Genomic DNA, 21507 nt, shown 5'->3' on the forward strand with positions numbered 1-21507 from the left:
GCACTTCCCTAGTATGGACTCCCATGTACCCACACATGCTTGGCCATGCACTACACATAGTTGGGTGACACATTAAACTAGACATACCATGCCTACACTACCCTTGGCATGCACCATACCTCCATGTGTCTGTGTGCTATACCTACAGACATCCCCCCTCTGGTTGATGGACATATATGCTTTGCAGCCCTGCTAGCCACACCCTGGACACACACCCATTGCAGCATACATGGTACATGTGCTCAACAGCCGGTACTACCAACATCTGCTGACGGGGGTAGTTAATGGCATGGCACCCCGGCAGACGGACAGTATACATGACTATGCTGACACATATCACGATGCACTTCCGCTTCATGTACGCACTGGTTGGGACCATGCTATTCCACACAGAGACATGGTGGTACTGGCCTTTTCACAGATGCCACAGTGTTATGCATGTTCCATGCACATGTGCTGTATGGGCGCATGTGCAGGCTGTTGCACGGTGGGTATGTTCAAATGTGTGTGGTGCATCACTTGACAGTCATGGTGTGTCCTCGTGCTCCGTCACATACTCCACAGCTAGCTACCTACACATGACCACCATACTTTGCAGTGTGGGCCCTCACACAGTGTGGTGGTATGTCTGTGTTGTTTGGCTACATCCACATTCAATGTAGCATACGACAGTCATCCAGGCATTGCCGACAGAGATGTTGTTGGCAACATGTCAGCCAATGGGTTACCTACCAATAATATACACTCTCACTCACTACAGGGTTCCAATCCATACATGGACATCACATTGTCCCTGTGGACACATACATGGTACTGCCATGCACATTATCTCCTCGGACACTGTCCCAATGTCACCTCCAATCTCCATAGCTGTTATATCCCCCCAAACTGGTTGTTATGTGTCTCTGCAGCAGCCCACTGAATTAACTGCTAGCCCGTTCATGGACGTTGTGTACCTTGACCACCACACCACCGCATCTATCACACTACACATGGGTGGTAGTGCATTGCACGTGTGGGACTGCATTCATACAGACATGACTGCACCATTCGGTATGGCACTGGGGCACATCCTCACATACATGCTTCACACACTCATTGACTTCCATGCCTTTACTTGCACCCTTGTTGTGCGTCTGTGTGCCACAGCACACCACATCCACATGATGACCACCTGTCATACCATTGCATGGGTGGTTGGTGTAGTACAGAGGGTAACAGATCAGACATTATCCCCACATTGCCCTTCAGCACTATTCCACATTCTGGTATTGGCAATGTACACATCCACCATCACATCATACCCTGTGTCTCAGGATGTTAGGCTATGTGACTCCTGGACAGGTCACACAGTGGTGCAAGCATATCATGCTACCTACGACATGTACAGTACATGTGGCATTACACAGTCCTCGGTCATGTGTCCCCTCATGTTCACTATTTGCTTACATACACAACATGCTGTCACAGAGTAATGTCCATGTCTACATGTCCCACATCTACATACCTGGCAGCATTCTAGCTCCAGCAGCTCATACTGCTAACATCCATGCAGGTGTCGGTGTGGCAGATATATCGGGTAGATGTCATTGTGTCAGATACATCACGGATGGTGCATACACATCACCTTTGCATAGTGACAGTCATCCACTGGGTATCACGTGGATACTGTCCCTATACATGCATATCACATTGTACATGGTTGCTGTACACACACATGCCCCACATGGTGCTGTGGTTGCCATATTCCACTGTGGCGTGGGTACACATCTGCAGGGCCACACTTATCTGGACTACGTGTGTTGCTGGGACATTGGTAGCCTTTGTACTTGTGCCATACACACATCTACACAAGGGCAGGGTTACTATAACACATTCGTGGTGTGCCTTCCACAATGGCTACAACTTTCCATGTCACAGTGTAGTCATGCCGCAATGTATACCAGGCTCAGACAGTTTACATATGCAGATGACAGACGGGGAACACATCTGTACTCATCTGCATACCACTTACACAGTGGTGTCATGTACTCTGCCATGGGCCATGTCCTCCACATTACTGATGCATGTAGTACTCCTACATGGCGTCTGCAGTGAGCAGGGTGAATGAAGCAGTCATGCATATGTGCACACAAGCCACATTGCTTAGCCTGGCCTTCTGTTTACCTACACAGACTAGACACACACCATGCTGTAGAACATAGGTCCTGTGCACATCCCACAGGGACACACTGTGGCACTGGTCATGTGATAGCTCCCTTGCTGATAGGGTGACACATACACATGGGACCACCACAACAGCAGTACTGTGTAGACATGCATTTGACATCCACCTTTGCTGTCCAGTGGACAGTACCATGGGGGGGGGTGGCATGACTGTGTACATTGCACATGTGTTTACACATGGACCTGCCAGACATCATTGTTGCACACATTGCACCTGCTACAGATGGCTGGGACATGGTTACTTGATGTTCCTTCCATTTTGGGTGGCTATTCTGCTACTGCTCTGTCCCATATCTGCAGGCCATACATATCCTGTTAATGTACATAACACTAGGCCATATGTCCATCATGCATGCTATGCCTGTGATACTGTGTATAATGTCTGAATGTATCCATCATGATAGCTTTACATTATACATACTTGACATGGTCACCCCTACTGAGAGGCATACGTGCACGTCGTGCACACATTACGTATGACATCGACAATATCTGCCCATACACATGTGTGCTGTGACACTATACATACATGTCCTATCCCCTGCTGTGGCACTTCATTGTTGGACATCCACTGCCAGCATCAGCGTGGGTGGTGGCATTGTTCTGTGTTTTAAATCACGATGGCACCCCTTGGCCTATCCCAGCTGTGTACATGATGTCCCACTGCTGTGCACATGGTGTCCACAGTGGTTGGTATACTCAGCAGGTTAACACTACATAACCACCTTTCACCACTCTCCTTTATGGACAGGTATCTTTACTGACAAACACCGTTCACATACAGTGCCGATTCGTCATACATATCATGCGTTACACACCAGTACATCTCGTGGGTTCTACATACCTTTCCTGTATTGCTTTCCGTATTCCGTTTGTGTCTCGCTACTGACAAGTGATCGGCTGTTGTAGGAATAACGTCTTTGTTCGGTATGAACATACAGTTTGACTATCCTGGGAGTCTTCCTTATATCCGTCGTCACCTGCGGCATGTGGGTTCATCACACCAATAGCTGTACCTCGGTGTGTACTTATGCGCATATCACCTGTGCATCTCCTCCATTCAGACGATTTACGCCGGAACTAGGCCATAGTTCATTCATCGCCTGGGCGTTGGTTATCTGCACTACCTTCGGGGATGGTATGTATTGTGTTATATTATGTGTGACTACAACCGCTATGTGTGCGCCAGGTACATTTGGCTGTGGTGTTAGCCTTGGATTGTGTGTGTTGGGTATGGTATTATGTTCCACATGTGGGTGTCCGTGTCCTGCCGGGCGCCTGTCGATGGCGTTTGCATTCTGATGTGTAACATAGCTCTTGTATTCCTGTACACAACGGATGCAGGTATGCATCCGCTGCTGATAGTGATTCCCACGCGGGATGTTGCGGGTATGCCGCTGTCATTAACTGCCTGTATGTCTTTGCTGCTATTTCGGATTGTATCCCTTTGATATGTGCGATGGGGTATATCGGGCTGTGGGTGACGGGCGGGTTGTGGGCCTTGCATTTGTACATACACGGTATGCTTCTGTGTGTGCTCCATCCCTGCCTGGGGAGGAACAAGTTACCTGTCTGTTGTTCTAGGAGTGTAGGTTTTGTTGATGTCGGCTGCTGTCGGTACCGCTTGCTTGTGTGCTTCCTGCATGTATTCCTCCATCACATCGGTAGTATATCTGCAGCTGTTCGTAGGTGCCGAGTATCCCTTGGCATTTTGTCACGGATATTTACGGTCATTGTGGTCCTGTAGTTGGGACGGCCTGTATGCTACCGGTTGCCACCTATTCGGTGGCGATTGCTTGTTTAACACTCAGAACACACAGCGGTGTTTACGGACGATACGCGTCCACGATCGGTGCCGGGTAGCACATGCGTATTTCAGCGTACATAACTATTGTTGCGTAACGTTGCCGATATATCGTATTGGAATTAACATGTCGGCGCCATACATCCGCTGATGGTTTGTACATGCGTCCTTTGCATGTCATGTTGGCTATACTCCTGTGGTACATTCTGGGACATTTTCGATTTGCATCATTTTACGTCGCCACGCGCCTAGCCAGTGAGGAGCTCTCAGTACTACTTTGTGGGTACTGCAATACATACGCATGTGGTTCTTATACTGTATGCCTACACATGTTATTCCACTCCGCCTGTCACATGCCACCTACATACACATTTTATAGTGTCACACACATTACACTGGCCCAGCGGAACACACGACACCCTCACCTCACACATAGACATACTGCCGCTTTCGCAGAGACGGTTGCACACAGTACCTACGTTGACCACATCGCCGGCGGCAGTGTCTACCTCCGCCCTCATATCCTGAGGATATTACACGCACATGTCCTGTTACTGTATCGTGGCCTGGCGATCATCCCGAATGGCGAATATGCATTTAGGTGGGTTGACCTTTCCATGGGTGGCGTTCCCTGCTCTGTCCACCCTCCCGGATAGTCGGGTTGTCATTCAGTATGTTTATTATGTTGAGAGTTCGCATCTTACTGCGTCTGTAACCTTGCATCCCTGTGATTCCCTGTTTAACTTGTTGTACTTTATATCTGTGTATGTGTACATATATTTCTACGTGTGTAATGATATCTATATCCATATTTGTGTATGCACATATGTAGACACCTTGCGCCGAACGTGGCAGAGACGCCGTCTGCTGTCGGACCCACGTGCGGTTGAGGTGTTGGCGGTCCATGCTCCGCTGGCTGTTGGTTGTGCAGTGTTTGGGTGCTACCTATGTTGGAGTCACACATGGGACCGCCCATACAGTACACATTACGGGCGGACATGTTTGTGTGCCGTCCATTTCACTGTGTGTGCAGGTAGGGAGGTGTCAGTCCATGGGGCCTACACTGTCAGAGTATGTGCTATACGTTCCCTCTTTGCCAAGGCGTAGGCATATTGGGTACACCTCTGTCTGCCTACTGGGGCTGGCACAGTGTGTTCATGGCGCTGAACGCCCTGTGCCTGTGCTTGCCTTGGCAGTTGTGGAGGGCTTGGTGGCCCTACACCATTATGTCCCGCGCAGCTGTTTCCGCAGGATCATATTATGTAGCATGGCACATACTATGAATATGTGGGCACATGTGCCTGGAGAGTACTGCAAGGCTCCACCAGATGTATCCAAGCACCGGAACCGTGATTTCAACATCCCAAACACACGCTCTATGATTATTCTGGTTTGTGCGTGTGCCTCATTATGGCGTTCTTGCATGTGTGTGTGTGCATTTCTGATGGGTGTCATCATCCACGGCTCCAATGCGTAGCATCACCCACAAGGTGACCTTGTGTGATGTCCCCCCTGGCGAATACCTGATACAGCTGTGAGGCATGCCAGATATGGGCGTCGTGGTAGCTTCCGGGGCTGCCAGCACACACATCCATGATAATGCCCTGCGCATTGCACACGACCTGGCAATTGATGGAGGGGAATCCCTTGCGGTTTATGTAGCGTCTACCCTGCTCACTGGGTGGTGACTTGATTTCTATGTGCGTACAGTCTATCGCACCCAGTACCTCCGAGTATTGTGCCACACGGTGGAAGTGGCGCATATTGCTAGCCAACTCCTCCTGAGATCTGGGGAAGTATATATACTCATGGGCATGTCGTAACATGGCATCCAGAAACTGGTGCAGTACCCTGGATGCTGATGCCTGTGAGATGCCCATTATATCCCCGGTTGGCCTTTGAAAGGTACCTGTTGCCAGTATTCGCAAGCTTACACATACCTTTGTGTCCACTGGGATGGGCTCCCTCTGTTGTCTCTTGTTCTCAGGCTTGGCCGGCACAGCTCCACTATTTGCTGTAACGTGTCCCTGTCCACCCTGTAACGCCTACTATCTCCAGGTCTTGCAGCCCCTGGTAGGTCACCCTTGGTCTGAACACTCTCCTTCTCCTCTGAGGCCTCCGGTAGTTGTCGGCACCCTCGTCCAACTCCGTCTGTCTCTAGAACATGCTGATGCATCACCGCCACGGCAGCACCCAACATATACATTTTAAAAGTTCCCTGTGTGTTTACACCATAAGGCGAGCGTTTGGGAATCGCTGTGTGTTGTGTGCATTCCCACTTTATAGTGTTGTGCTGTACACCGGTGATGTCATTGGGTGTGTCTGCTGCCGTATCAGTGGGTTATCTACCATGTTTTACCGTTGGCACTGCAACGCTGTTGCCTTTGGTGTTACATTACACTTGCCTGAATTGGTTTAGCTTTACACCTTACTTTACTGTTTCTGCACGTTGCACCTACTATTTACGGAGTGCATCCTGCAGGCACATGACATGTCATGCATTTTGTCTGCCGCTGCGTTATGCTAACTCTCCTTGGCTGTGCTGTATCGGTTCTTCACTCTTTGCATTTCTGCAACATCCACTACTTTCTTTGCATTCATATTCCTCCCCTTTCCCGTTTTGCAGATTTCTGCATGCAGAGTTGTCAGCTGCCGATTGCCCTCCGTCGGTTGATTGGTGTTAATTGCTCATTACGACTCCAATTACACTGCTTCCGCATTTCCTCATATTCTCCGCATCACCTTCCTGTATCCATGGTTGTTGATGGGGCGGCCGTCACATGACTGGTTTGGGGAACGTCGTCATCCTCGTGCACATGCATCTGTGACCGCATTGTATACTCTCAGCGCATCTATTTCCTCACACGCCGGTCCTGATGCTGTGATGTGCATTGTACAGCCCAGGTTTGCTGGGCTCCAATGTGCTTCCTCCTACAGCGGCACACCCCTCTGCGATTGACAGGTGTTCCCTCTAGGCCACTCCTCGGTGTTTTACTGCTGCGCTGTTTGGTGCAGCCTTACGCCGGCGGGGGTTTTGTGATTCAGTATTATCTGCCTCATTTGCATGGCATTGACTACTAATACATGGTTACGGCGCCAGACACCGACGCCACTCCTTGGCAACCCTTGGGCTGTGGTTGTGGCATTCCATTCATACTATGGTGTATTGTGGCTGTGATGCTGATGTGTCTTATACTGCTCTTTTATGGCATTGTCATATTACTTCATTGTTCCTCACCTTCCGGACATGTCCTGGGGTTCTGCTGTGGTTTTTCGCACATGACATTTATGTCATTATTTACATTTTCTGCAGGTTTTCCTTTGACATTCTCGATTTCTTTACACATTGCCATGTTGCACCACTATGACACATGACGTTGGCAGCCTTCCGTTACTCCTATGTCATGTTTGGATATATGTAAACCGTTTTTTTTGGTTTACATTGCCGTGCTGTTATGCTACGCCCGCGCCACTTCGTGAATTGCTACTTGCCATCATTTGCATGGTGCAACACCGCACATGGGGTATTTAACATACCTACGCCGGAGGCGGCGAACTCGCGACCGCTGATGCACGTGGGTTTGGATCGTACCTGAATCGCTCGGCGGCCATGTCTGGCGTTGTGGCGCCTACACCATGCGTGCGCCTGGCGCAAGATTCATGAATCCCGGGGAATGTCTTTATACGGAAACATCTGTTGGAAGGCTTCTCCCTGAAACATAGTTCCAATATAAATACATTGCCTGTGCCACCTTATTGCAACAAAGAATACAATATTACTAGAATGGGTTCATAAAGTACTCTGCACATTGATGTGATGTGCAAACCCATGAACATCAGCACTAAAAACTATAACAAAGAAGGCATTGCCAAAGAGAGTCCATCATACATGCAAACTCTGTATGAATCATTCATCTGCCACAACTGATATTATAGCCCTAGAAAGCACAAATGCAAGCTCTTCTCTTTATTTACAAAACAGCACATAATGCAGTACAAGTTATGTGCCTCCATGAAAAATCATGACAGCAAGCATATCACATGCTATCCCCTGGTGAATTAGGAAACTATATTATGTGTTGCCAGCCATGCAGAACACAAATGAATAAGTGTATCCAGTGGCACAGTGAGAAGAGCAGTCTGTGATCCATGTAGCAAAGCACCCACTGCATGGGTATTAGACACATGTAGCTTTGAAAGGTAACAAAGGGATTTAGTCATGTGATCAATTCCTTCAACTGTGCACTATGACACCGCCTAGGTGTAACCTTCACAAATAACAACACAGCAAATGGTACTGCTAGACTCAAGGGGGTGGTCCACCACAGCTTCCTCTACCAGACACAGGATACCAGAACTAAAGCAAAGCTAGTACCATAGACTATTTCACTGCTGAGTCACATGCAACCAATAGCAAATGAGCATTCACAATCAGAAGCACAAAAAAATTAATAAATAAAATTAAAAAAGGAATACATTAAACTCAGTACCCAGAAAAGTGTAGCAATTTGACTGGTAAAATCTAAGCTCATATTTCATTAATTCATCTCCAGTGAAAAAGTAATCAGTGCTAGTAGAACCTGGCTTGTGGTTACTTAAAAAAAATGCAACTACTAATCTGCATACCCAGTGCTTATCAAGAGATACTCTCATCTTTGCAAGCTTTGCAAGTATCTAGAAAACACTGGACACTACCTAACAATGTAACAAAAACATATTACAATTTCCCTCCACAATTAACATTTTTTACAAAAGTCTTTACATGTCCCAACAACTTACCAAGCTTCATGAAAAATAATCAGTTTCTTTAATAACAGACAAACCCAAACTGTAGTCACTCCGGGTCTATATTAGAACATCGATGTTTCAGAACATCGAATGTTCTAATATCTTACCCTATTCAGCGAAAGCTGAAAATAGCAAAGCTGTAGAAAACCGAATTTTACTCCCAGGGAAAGAATTTGGTTGTCCGTTTCTGTCGCTTCGCTATTTTCAGCACTGTGGTGGAATGTTACAGGTTGGGTTCAGGTAAGTGTGCGAATGTGTGGACGTGAGGGTTAGGGCGGGTTAGGTGAGTTAGGGTTAGGGTGCAGGTCAGGTAAGTGTGCAATTGTTTGGACGTGAGGGTTAGGGCAGGGTAGGTGAGTTAGGGTTAGGCGCGGGTGAGGTGACTGTGCAATACTGACAGACCTTAGGGTTACGGTTTAGGTTAAGGTAAGTGGATAGTTAGTGGTATATGTACAGTTTAGCGTAGGGTTAGATGTAAGATTTTAGGTGTATGTGCATGGATTGCTGTTTGTTTGGTGTGCTTGTGTTGTGTGTATGTGTTTCGGAACAGCAAATTTTGTTCCCTAGGAAAAAATTTGCTGTTCTGAATGTTCGATGTTGTCAGCATTCTCTGAATTGGGTTCGATATTAGAACATTCAAAGTTCTGACACTTCGATGTTGTAATATAGACCCGTCACTCCAGTAGGAAATAATAACAATAGAACTGAAGTCCCAGCCAAAGCAGACACTGCCCCCATCAACATTAAAAATCTCATTAAGATAAATTGCAATTGTACTTTATCACCCCTTTTTCCAATTGTAATTTGTTTGAAACATCCATCCAGGACATCCTAAAGCATTGTAAAATAGATTGTATAGTAATACTAGGAGACTAACGCTGATTTTTTGGGACCCAAATGCTAAAACATTTTCTTGCTCAGAATTACCATTCCCAGCTATATTAAAACAGCTACCAGACTCTACCTCTGTAACAACAGCGATTGCCTTTTAGGCACTTGTTGTTGTTATTATAGCTAAAATGGCCCACAGAGTTAGTGAAATAAAGTATCTCCCCAACACACTAACTCATCACCTCCTAGCAAAGCCACTTAAGCATTTAAATCCCCAAAATAACTCCAGTGATTGTACGCATAAGATTTTTCTCAAAATGGTGAGACCTTTTACAAAATTAACTAAAATACTGTGTGTGGTTCCTTCCTGCCAATTTAGCAACCTTACTCATGATATCTTTGATACATTTCATTTCCATATTAAACCCACCCTTGATGAGCATTTCCATCTACAGAAGAAATAAATAAGGGGGTGGTAATGCTCCTGGATTATATCAAAGCTGAAATCCCATTTTGAAGCCAGAAATAAAGCCTAAAAGCTATGGAAGAAGTACCCCACCTCATCATGAAGAATTTCAAACTCATAGAAATAAAATGCAAAATAAATATCAAAGAAGGCAAATTTTCATACTTCAAAACATACCAAACTGTGCAGGTATCACAACATAAACAATACTGGGGAGTGTTAAAAGGTGTAGCATATTTTTTACAACAAAAAATCCATTAAATCACTGCCCAATTACAACTGTCTTCTACCTATTGGAATTCAAAAACATAAGTTTGCTACCTCCCCCCACAGTATCGCCTGACAGCAATACCCTTATCACACTCACCATGCAAAGTCAAACGCAGCTGAACCTCTCTTTGCAAAGAGCTGTTCTTCTATATTCAGAGAGTCACTACCAGAGCAATGAGAGAGCTCCCTGAAAAGCCATGTAAGAAAACTAACCCTAACCAATGTAACATTCATTCCTCCTTCCTTCGTATTGCTGCTGTTCCATGAGCCAAACTCCTTGTGCACATTTTCAATTTTCCCTTGACCAGTACTAAAGATGTTCCAGTTCAAAATTTCCCTGAACATCCATATCACGAAGAAGTCCATCTTTCTTTCATTTCCTTCTGCAACTGAGGACATTAGGCTAATCTACTTTCTTTATCAGATTAAAACATTTGTAAAAATAATTTGCAATCAGATGTTTGAGCACAACAATAAATATTGAATCCTTTCTGGCAGCTAACATGACTTTGGAACAGGTGATAACACATTCACTGTAATCTAGATAATGAATGATAAAACAGAGAAAGGTTGGCTCATGATTTGTTTTTCTTGATCTCACTTGGGCTTTTGAGAGTGTAGACCATATTAGACATGTAAGGAAACTCTAAGCACTTAGTTTCAAACCCTAATGAATTATCAAAGTTAAATTATTTGTCACACAGGTCATTTACAATCACAATGGGTGTAATGATAAAAATTGTGTACATCTTTTATCATGTATATATATATATATATATATCTATGGATATGAAATACAGTTTTTTATCTTTAAGAACTGCCAAATCCCATAATGCATTGAGTCTGGTTTGCCAGTTATACAGTTGGAGATGTAAGATGAAGCTGTTAATATGCCTTTCTGCTATGCAACGATTTTGAGTGTTATTAAAGTTGCAGTTCTACTTTAAATGATGTTGTGTAGTGCCATCATAGAAACGCAGAGCAAGATGACTGGATAACCTTTGCTGTGTATCATGACAACAGGCAATAAACTGAATATGGTATCTTCACTTCAGGAATATTATAGGGAGCAGTTCTTGAGCCTCTACTATTCTTTGTATTTGTAAAATGACATCACAAACAACTTACATCCCTCAATGATCGCTGTTTATGTCAAAGACATTAGTTTCTATAGAGCATATTCAAAAAGATTTACAAACTGACTTCTCTCATTTATGCAACTGACTCACAATGAGCCACCATAAATTTAATAGCACAAAAACAGCTGCTTGTTATGTTATTTATTAGGTAGTAGACTCAAATTTTAGTAACACCAAATAAACATCAGATTGTTCAGGTGACATAAAACATCTTTTTTATTCCTCTCCTCTTATTTGAAAATTGAAATTTGTTGCAGTATTTATGCTTTACATTTAAATATGATGTTATTCCATTACAGATGTTAAACCTACTTCTGCCTTTAAATTGTATAATATGTCTTGTACATTATGTCCTTAAATCAGATAATATGTCTTGCACACCATGTCTTCCTTTCCACCATGCATACTTATTTATTTGTATACTAATATACCATATTTATTTATAATGACAAAACATTTACTTGGAACTTTATGTGTTTTTTTTAAATGTCTTTGTATTTTTTGCAGCATTTCTCCCTAAACCTCTGCTGAAAAGGGGCCTTGTGTCCAGCTGGACCTTCCCAATAAACAAATGCAAATTAGCAAGCAAATAAATAAATAAATATAAATATTCATCCTTAGCACATATTCAAAAAGATTTACAAAATCCCTTCTCTCAGTTATGCAACTGGCTCAGAATGAGCCACCTTAAACTTAACACCACAAAACAGCTGCCTGCTATGCTATTTAGTATGTATAAGATTCCTAAGTTTAGTAACACCATATATACATCAGATGGCTTAGCTAACACAATATAACTATTTGTGGCTTATCCTAGATACCAACCTGTCCTTTAAAACCCATACTGATGGGATAGTTGGCAAAATGCATAATCAAGTAAAAGCTTCTTATTCCACAGTCTTATCCCTTAAGATAATATTCTCTTGCAATCAATGCCTTCATCCCTTATCTGGAATATACTTCCCCTTTTATTTATTTAATTCCTCTCAAAATATTTAAACTTTTAGAAACAGCAGTGTTCACTGCATTTGTCTGTTTATCTATCCACCATTACATCCCACTGAAAAAATAAAGTAGTTACCAGTCATAGCTCAGTCTTCCTTATTGCTTTCTACATTCATGTTTAAATTAGTCTATGAAATATACTATGCCACCTTGAAAAATAAAATAATAGTAAAAACCTCCATATACAGGAAAACAACAACCTGACTTTTCAATGACCTTCTTTCTTGATATTGGTGCAGAATTTTAATAAGGTGCCAGCAACCTAGAACTACCACCTGCAGTACATCATAAAAATAAAAGGATATCCTAATTTCAGATAAAAGCTTCTAGCTATGCTTCCTTTAGCAAAAAGCATTCAGTCTGTTATGCATTACTTAAGTAAACAACGATTATCCTACTAAAGTAATCCTTAACAATCAACTGTAATTACCAAAAATGTGTGTGTCTGCATGCATGTATATTATATATTTATTTCAGGGTTTTTTTCCTCTAAACAGTGTTACTAGATGCATTTCTGTTTTTTCGTACTTTCAACTGTATGTTTCACGAATCACCAGTATGTTAAGAAGTTCTTAAGAATTGTTTCAAAGCTCTGTATCACACTAAATGTTATGCTCTGTAAGAATTATATTGCTATGTGATATCTGAAGTCCCTTGTAATCGTACAACTGTCATGCTGGCCTTTTTGTGGCTGAAACAAGTCCAAGGACAAGACCACCTACATGGTTAAACAAAAGTAAAGACAGGGAGGACTGAGCTGGGAATCTCATTTGAGTTGGATAAAAGGTAGCTGCTTATATAGATAGCTACATAATCAATAAATTAGACACGAAAAAGAACTCAGAAGTGTAGTACAATTGTAATGACAATATTTCATTTTAGCAGAAACCATAACATTTTTTTTTTTTTTTTGCAAATGAGGGTTTTAATTAATGACCAATATTATTTTATGTTTTCTAGTATTTCTTGTCTTTTCATAGACCAAGCATTGAACCATCTTATTGTGAAGTTTCCACTTTTCATAGCAGAATTTCACCAGGTGGTCTTTAGGGTAAATTCTGTAGCCAAGAGAAAAAGATTGTTTCACAAAAAATTATCCTGATAGAGCCTTAGGGTCAGTAGAAGGTTTAGTTAAGGATCTATGTGTTTTTTATGTATCTGCTGAAAGTCCTTTCTGTAGATTTAGTATATTAGGAATCCATTTTGTAAGGAAAGTAACTATATTTTCACCTTCCATTTTCCTAGGGAGACATAATGTTCTTTCTTCCAAATCCCCTGATGCGATTATTTTGTTTCATTAACAAGTATAAATGCACTAACCTTACCATGTGCAACACTTAAAAAGCTCTTAATATCCTTAATTTCTTGATCATACTGATGTAAGGATTATTTGAGAAGATTTATTTTTTATTTTATTTTATTTAACATTTTATTTACCAGGAAAGCCCGACTTGGAAAAAGCCAGTTTTCAGCAGAGGCCCAGGGAGAAACGCTCCAGACGCATGTCTTTGTAACATGGGAGGAAACCCATACAAACGCAGGGAGGACATACAGACTCATTCAGTCTGTATTCATTCAAGATCAGTTTGTTTAGAGAAGTAGTTTCAAATGCTTTCCTTCTTACTTTCAAACTCTTCCACTTTATAAGGCCTCAAAAAATGTTAAAACATGCTGAATGTCTTTCTTTAAGGAAGAGTTGCTTATGTATGTAGTTTTATTTTATTTTTAAGAAATTATGTTTATTCAGAGCTGTCAGACAACAACAGTACAGGAAAGAAGACTTGTAATTTTGTCACTTCTTCAAATAATTATTGACACAAAGTTCCCACTTCAGAGGACAAAAATCAATCAGATTTTATATTAGAAGTTATGAATGAATCAAGCTTTCCTGTCAGAAGACTAAATCTCCGAGAAGTATTTGTAACCTTCTGTTCACTTAGTGACCATCTTGGAACTTCTATAGATGACATTTCTAAAGGTGCAATCTGTAGCCATGAATCATGCCCTCATGACACAGGCTCAGGAGCTCACTATTTGCCCCACATTTTCCGCGGACAATTTTACCCACATTCTTTCCAAATTACAGTACAAGTTGTACCACTGAAAAAGGGGTGCCTCTAAACAATGTATGAGGTGCCTGGTCTACAAAAAAATACAATAAGTCATGTTTACTTCTGTCTTCCACTCAGGATATGGACCAGCATATACCTCTTAATTCAACCAGCAGTTGTTTGTTCCTAAGCTACACTGAAGATCTGCTGATTGTCAGACCAAATGAATGACAATACCACTAAGATGTAATTTTTTTTACACCTAAAATACATTTTATCTTGGTAGAATAAAATGTAAAAACCTATGTTTGCCTGTGAATATTAAAAAACAGCAATGTCATCTTTTAAATGAGAAAATATTTTATAAAGCATTTTATTCTGTTAGTCAAAGTACAATAAAAGAAATAGGACATACACACTGATGATTACTTGATGAAGATACCAAGTGTCCCTTTTATGACATAAATCGAACTTACGTTGACACCAAAATCAGGTGATGTGGAACTCCAGATAGCACCAATACTTGAAGCTGCAAGCATGGCTTCAATCGCATGAATACTGTTTGGTAAATACCCTAAAATAAAAATAATGGCAAATTATTTTGTTTTTGTTTTAACATATTTATCTGCCTTTCTTCCACATATAAAATATATCATAAGAGTCATTATATGCAATTATTCAGGATCGATGTTATGCTCCCATTGCAGTACCATAAATCATCTTTGGGAAGCTATTAATTGATTACACTGCAAATACAACCCTTATTCTTGCTATAAAACTGTGAATTTACATTTCTATTGAAGTTAAGATCTTACAGCAAAAAACTTACAGTTAAGAAAGAACTCTGGCTTAAAATAATAGCCACATATCTTCAGTTCTGAGATCCTAATTAAAGTAATTGTCTAATGAATAGAGGACTAAACACTCCAAGAACATCTATACATCATAGTGGCAAAGACAGGGAGGGCTCTTTATACCTCCAACTATATACCTAGTATGACAGTGACACAGTGCTACAGACAGTAACTAGCAGGCACACACTCTTATATGCACATATAAATTGATTTCTATACGAGGGTGCTTACCAAACTGAGAAAAGAGACCACTGTTTTAATGAGATATTTGAAGTTTTGTTTTTAGGAGACTAAGAACTATCACAGAAAAATGTTAATCGCAATGATGTTAAAAAAAGTGAAATCTTCAACTGGTTCCTAATCAGATGGATCATTTTTCAGAATGTGTATAAATAATACAGTTTAGAATAGAAAACAAAAGACAAACTGCATTACCTCATCAAGCTACTATTCATATTATACAATGGCAGGAAAGCATAGAAAGAAAAGTAGTAAGTGCATATTCTTTCTGCACCTCTTCTGCTCTGTGTGTGACACTGTCTTGCTGATGATTCCTAAAAGTGCCCTTATATAGGTGTATGACAGCAACGTCTCATGGCAGCGTGTGAAACATATGACAAAGAATGTTCCATGCAGAGCAGGAACAGCAAATCAAGTCTTATTTAAAACATCTGTGATGTACCGGATACAAATGGAACAACACACATTTAAATGTGATGGATAAAGTTTTTTAACAACCCCTTCTACCAAATTCTAATTTGAAGATTACTGTTGTCAATAAAGAAAAGGCATATCAACTCTCTGTCAAATGCCAGATCATCCAACTTCAATCAATAGAATTATCTCACTGCAGGTATCTCAAAGAATTGGTCCTAGGTGTGAATTATACTCTAACAGCCACACTTCTATCTAGAAGATAGCACAGTCATCACAAACGGTTCCACATTAACCCATTTCATTGCACCATAGAGGTTCACTGCACCTGTGGAAAGGTAATAACTCATGCCCATCTATAACCTTATATCAAAGTTTACAAAAATAACATAAAATGTATGATGTCACTCTACTTGCCTCAAATGGCAAAAATGAAAGAAATTTCTTGTTGAATGCTGCAGTCCTGAAAAACTGTAACACAAGCATGCCTGGTAGTGCTGTTACATTATAAACACATTATTTCAAAAATTTAGTTCCAAATCCTTAAATTATTCTTTTATTATATCACATAATACTTTTACCCAGACCTCTCTGGTGGCACTGTGGTAGCATTGTCGCCTCACAGTAAGACGTTGTCCTGTTCAATTCTCAGCTAGAGCGTCTTCTCTGTGAGACATGCATGAATGGGCATACCTTCATTGAAGGCTGTGCGTCACGGCCGGCAACTCGGCACGTAAAAATCTACTGCCAATCATTAGCGGACCGGAGTTCTGCTGTGGCGACCCTAACCGGGAAAAAGCCGAAAGAGTGTTTGTTTTGTCTCTGCTCATAAAAGATTGTCATCAAAAATACTTGTAAACAGGCTGGTCCTTAAGACACTCAAGAGAACAAATAAAGGGGTTGCCCAATCGAAGGCCTTATCAGGACATGCAAGGTCAGCATTACTCAATCAGATGCCTTTATCAGTACAAGCAAGAGCATGACCTTATAATCTGATATTGTCATCACTGTGCCAGGTCAGAATTTTTACTTACAGTTGTGAATGCACGCCAATAATTTAACATGATTCCAACCTACAAGTTCCTGCACCCATTGGTTATAAGTGAAAAGCGTAATACAATACCCTGAGAACCACATCTAACCTTAATTGATTTTACAGTTTACTGTTAATGCAGCACAACATAAAAAATATTTCTGGATATTATAGTCTACAATACCAACCAAGGCAGCTCTATAACCTCTGTTTGTTCAACTGTGTTTCATTTCAGCTTAACAACACACTGTTTATACTTATATTCTCAAAACTCTTACTGACTGCTTGCTGAATATTACTTGCCAATATAAAATTAATTATATCAGTGTGGTGGAAGGTGAATTACCCCAAGAATTATTTTGCCAGTTTTATCCAAGTGCATTTTTTGTATGTATAGTCAAATTCCATATTAGTACAAGTCAGAAATTTGCAGTATCAGCAGCCCCAGAATTAGCAAATTTGCCTTTGATGCCAGGAAAATCAGAAACCTGAATGTCCTCCTATACCAGGTGTTTAAATTTATTTCTTCATTGTGAGCACTGTGTAGCCTAAGGAAGAAGGTGTTGTACTCCTAAGATATTGTTCTTCATTTAGACAAACTGAGGTCCCATATGGTCCCAGCTCTTTGCAGCGCAAGTGGATATAAAGGATTCCATGGCATTTTTGTAAAAGCTGCCTCTTCCCCTTTATATGATTACCTGTTTGACAGGTGAAGTCTTAAAGGACCTATCCAAATCTTAACACCTACAGAATTTTAAAAGACAGCCCCTGCTGTTTTCAGGATCTTGTGTACATAGCAGTCTTACATCCTCACTGGCAGTGCTTATAGGTTCATAGGCGTTTACTAGGCTAATGACCACATGGGCCTTTTTAAACCTAGCCATGCATCCCAAATCTCTGACACATTCTGGTACCTTTCATAAGTGTAAGCATGGACCTGGGAGATGAACCATTTACCGGTTACCTGTTTGCATCAGAGGCATAGGTGCCAAACCAGGGATAAATTTCCAGTTTTCCATCCAATTGTCCAAGTTACACTTGAATTGGATTAGTGAGGAACTCTGCTTCACATGGATGGGGAGCCTGTTCCCATAGATGGTGTAGTCTCTGGGTTATGTACCTATCTCTACAGCAGGTCTTATTTATATCACAGGAAAGGTTTAAGTCTTTAAAATGGGTAATTTTGGTATTGTTTGTTTTGTGGATATGCAGAAGGTCCACCAGAGTGGGGTCTGACAATACCCTGTATGCCAGGTATAGATGTCCCCTGTAAAAGCCTTGAGGCAGTCTGCATAGGACATATTACTTATACCCTGTATTCTTTTAGTGAGGAACCTCTGCAGACATTCCAGTCATTAGATATGCCAGGTTAGGTACATACCAAAGGGGGCAATGTACTCAATGATAGGTCTGATGAATGCCGAATACAGTGGAACAATGACTTCCTTGGACTTAGATGCCATAGCTTTGTTTATAAGTTGTGCAACATAGAATGATTTCCTCACCACTGTAGACATGTGATGATCAAAGACTAGATTACTATCTATGTGTGTCCTTAAGTCCCTGACTACTGGGTCAACTCTAAGGGATGCGTTGTCAATCTGATAGTTACCAGGGATGGATGACTTCCCAAAGGATACTATTATGCATTTCTTGGCATTTAGTTTTAGTTTATGACTCTGACACCAGTTGTTTGTCTGTGTCAGCCCTTCCTGGAGAACATCTGTGTCAGTGTGAGATTCAATGACAGCTCCTAATTTACAATCATCTGCAAATTTTGTCAGCCAGAAACCACTGACATTGGCCTTGACTTCTGAGAAGTAAATGCCAAAAAGGAACTGTCCAAGGACTGATCCCTGAGGGACTCCACTTAAGACTGGCCTCTTTATAGTGGTGGACTCGTCAATTCTTGCCAGGTAATACCTGGTAATGTCATCATGCTGTGTTTCTATATATCCAAATAGTAGTTGAAAAAATCAGAATAAAGTGTAGAAATTCACCATTGCATTTATATACATGTTTATAAAAATGGAATGGTGACTTTCTATACTTTATTCTGTTTTTTGTTTCAACTACTATTTGGATTGTTTGTTTGTGTGTTTTTAATAAAGATTCAATTTTAATAGCTTGTACTTCCCTAAGTTCATTAGTGGATTTATACTTTGGAAAGTTTTAAAAAAAGTATTTCTACCATCTGTTATTAGGTTAGATATTCACAGTATATTTTTATTAGGTGCCTGAACTCTAGGGAATCTTAAATCTTCAACACAGTGAAATTCATCTCATTATTTGTTTTTGGACCCAGTATATTGATATACTGGGTTTGTGAGACTTCGAGGAACACCACGAAGACTGTTCGTTTCTATATATTTACTCACACACACACACACACACACACACACACACACACACACACACACACACACACAGCTGATATGCACCTACAGCATTGCACTAACACCAAAAGAGCTACAAGCTGTGTTTTCAAACAGAACACTTATGGTGATTCACAACAGTAACTACAGTGCAGTGTGCTTCCTGTACAGAGCTTTGATGAGTAGCGATCTAGTTTTTGTGTGTGTGTGTGTGTGTGTGTGTGTGTGTGTGTGTGTGTGTGTGTGTGTGTGTGTGTATGCGTGCATAAATGTACTGAGCACACCTGGAACAGGGACATGGCTTATTTGCAGGCATAATAAACAGAAGCTTCTAAATCACAAGCTGTCAGACTCTGCAATTCTCATCACATTCTCCCTGCATTATACATGCAATATATCTGAATCTTACCCACTCATACTTTATTTCAAATAATATTTTCATTCTTCCTACTTTTTCTTTTCTTTTTGACTATACTTATACAATAAAGACTAAAAGAAGTATGTTTGCCTATGTCCATGACCGGAACAGAACAATGTATTTCATCAAAAAAGCCTGAAAACCAAAGGAAAGGTCTGTATAAGCGGCAAGAAAAATCTATACAGATGCACTGGCATGTAGATGCCACATAAGGTGGACCAGTAAAATTGTGTGAGTGCTAAAGACTGAGCTATGTTTTTTAAAACAAAATGTATGAGCACCTATCCTAAGCATGTCTGTGGTGCAGAATGATTTAGTGCAGCAAAAATCAGAAAAACAATTTACTGAGTCTCTGTGACAAGTCATTTTAGGGTCCAAACCCCTCCATGGAACTACAATATACTCCAAGACAGAGATACTATGATCTCAGAGATGGTTATAATTGCAAAGAGAGTACAGGGAGATGCTTCTTCTTACAGGGAAGATAATGAGGATTCCCACCTACCAGTTTGGCTTCTCCATGAGACATGGATTTGTCGACTCATTCACTGAACTGTTTTGACAAACAGTACACAGGGGGGATACACTAGAGAGAAACAAAACAGTCTGTCTTTGTTCACCAGTGTCTGAACCCACACTTGGCCTTTAAGAATTAAGATTGTTGTGCAGAGGAAATCACACATTTTATCTGAAAAGAGAGCCATTTGCAGTGGAAATCTTCCTAAAAGAAATCACCAGGTACAAAATGTTAAGTATTTATGAGAAATATTATTTGTTTGTTTTAGCAAAGAACTGAATTGTCTTGCTATATACATTCTGAGTGCCTGCATAACATGGAAGAGAGAGGATTAACAAATAAGCTAAACACCAGTTTACTCAGCACCCTTTCAGACTCAGTACTGAAATGTAGGAATCAAATGCAGCCATATTTGAAGAATGATGTAAAGAAAGATACACACCCATTAATTTCTAAGCAGCAAATTTAACTTGTCATACATGACAGAAGAGACAATAAAACCAACATCATTTGCTATCCAGTCCAGTACAAAGTTTATAGACCAATACCAAACCCTAAGCCTAGATGTCAGCACTACTGTTTGCGTAGGTTTAAAAATAAACAATAAATGGCAACCTCTTACTGTAAATACTCATGAAAATTATATAAAAAAGATAATGCATACTTATCAAACCTCATGTAAACAGTGACATAATGCATAAATTGTACTTATCATGGAACAAACTTTTACTGCACTCCCACATCTGAAACTTGTGTTTATATATATATATATATATATATATATATATATATATATATATATATATATAAATATATGTATATATATATATATATATATATATATATATATATATATACATACACACACACACACACACACACAGCATCAGTGAAGACAGGACAAATTCCAAAGTTTTCGATATTCTGACTTTAAGATATTCTGTGCTAGCAACAGCTTTTAGATAAATGAAAGCAACCCATATATGCATATGTGTGTGTGTGTGTGTGTGTGTGTGTGTGTGTGTGTGTGTGTGTGTGTGTGTGTGTGTGTGTGTGTGTGTGTATGTATATTTGTG

General features: G+C 40.8%; 1 protein-coding gene across 1 annotated transcript in view; it reads right to left on the reverse strand.

Annotated features, from left to right (window-relative positions):
* AACS (acetoacetyl-CoA synthetase) overlaps positions 1–21507 on the reverse strand; it is a 1424505-nt gene that overhangs the window by 1073415 nt on the left and 329583 nt on the right. Inside the window, exon 5 of the mRNA XM_044068347.1 lies at positions 15057–15154. Coding sequence (XP_043924282.1) covers positions 15057–15154 — 98 coding nt within the window. The remainder of the gene's footprint in view (positions 1–15056; positions 15155–21507) is intronic.

The sequence above is a fragment of the Protopterus annectens genome, chromosome 4.part0 (genome assembly GCF_019279795.1).
Source record: "Protopterus annectens isolate FY-2018-M chromosome 4.part0, PAN1.0, whole genome shotgun sequence".
Taxonomy (NCBI): domain Eukaryota; kingdom Metazoa; phylum Chordata; order Ceratodontiformes; family Protopteridae; genus Protopterus; species Protopterus annectens.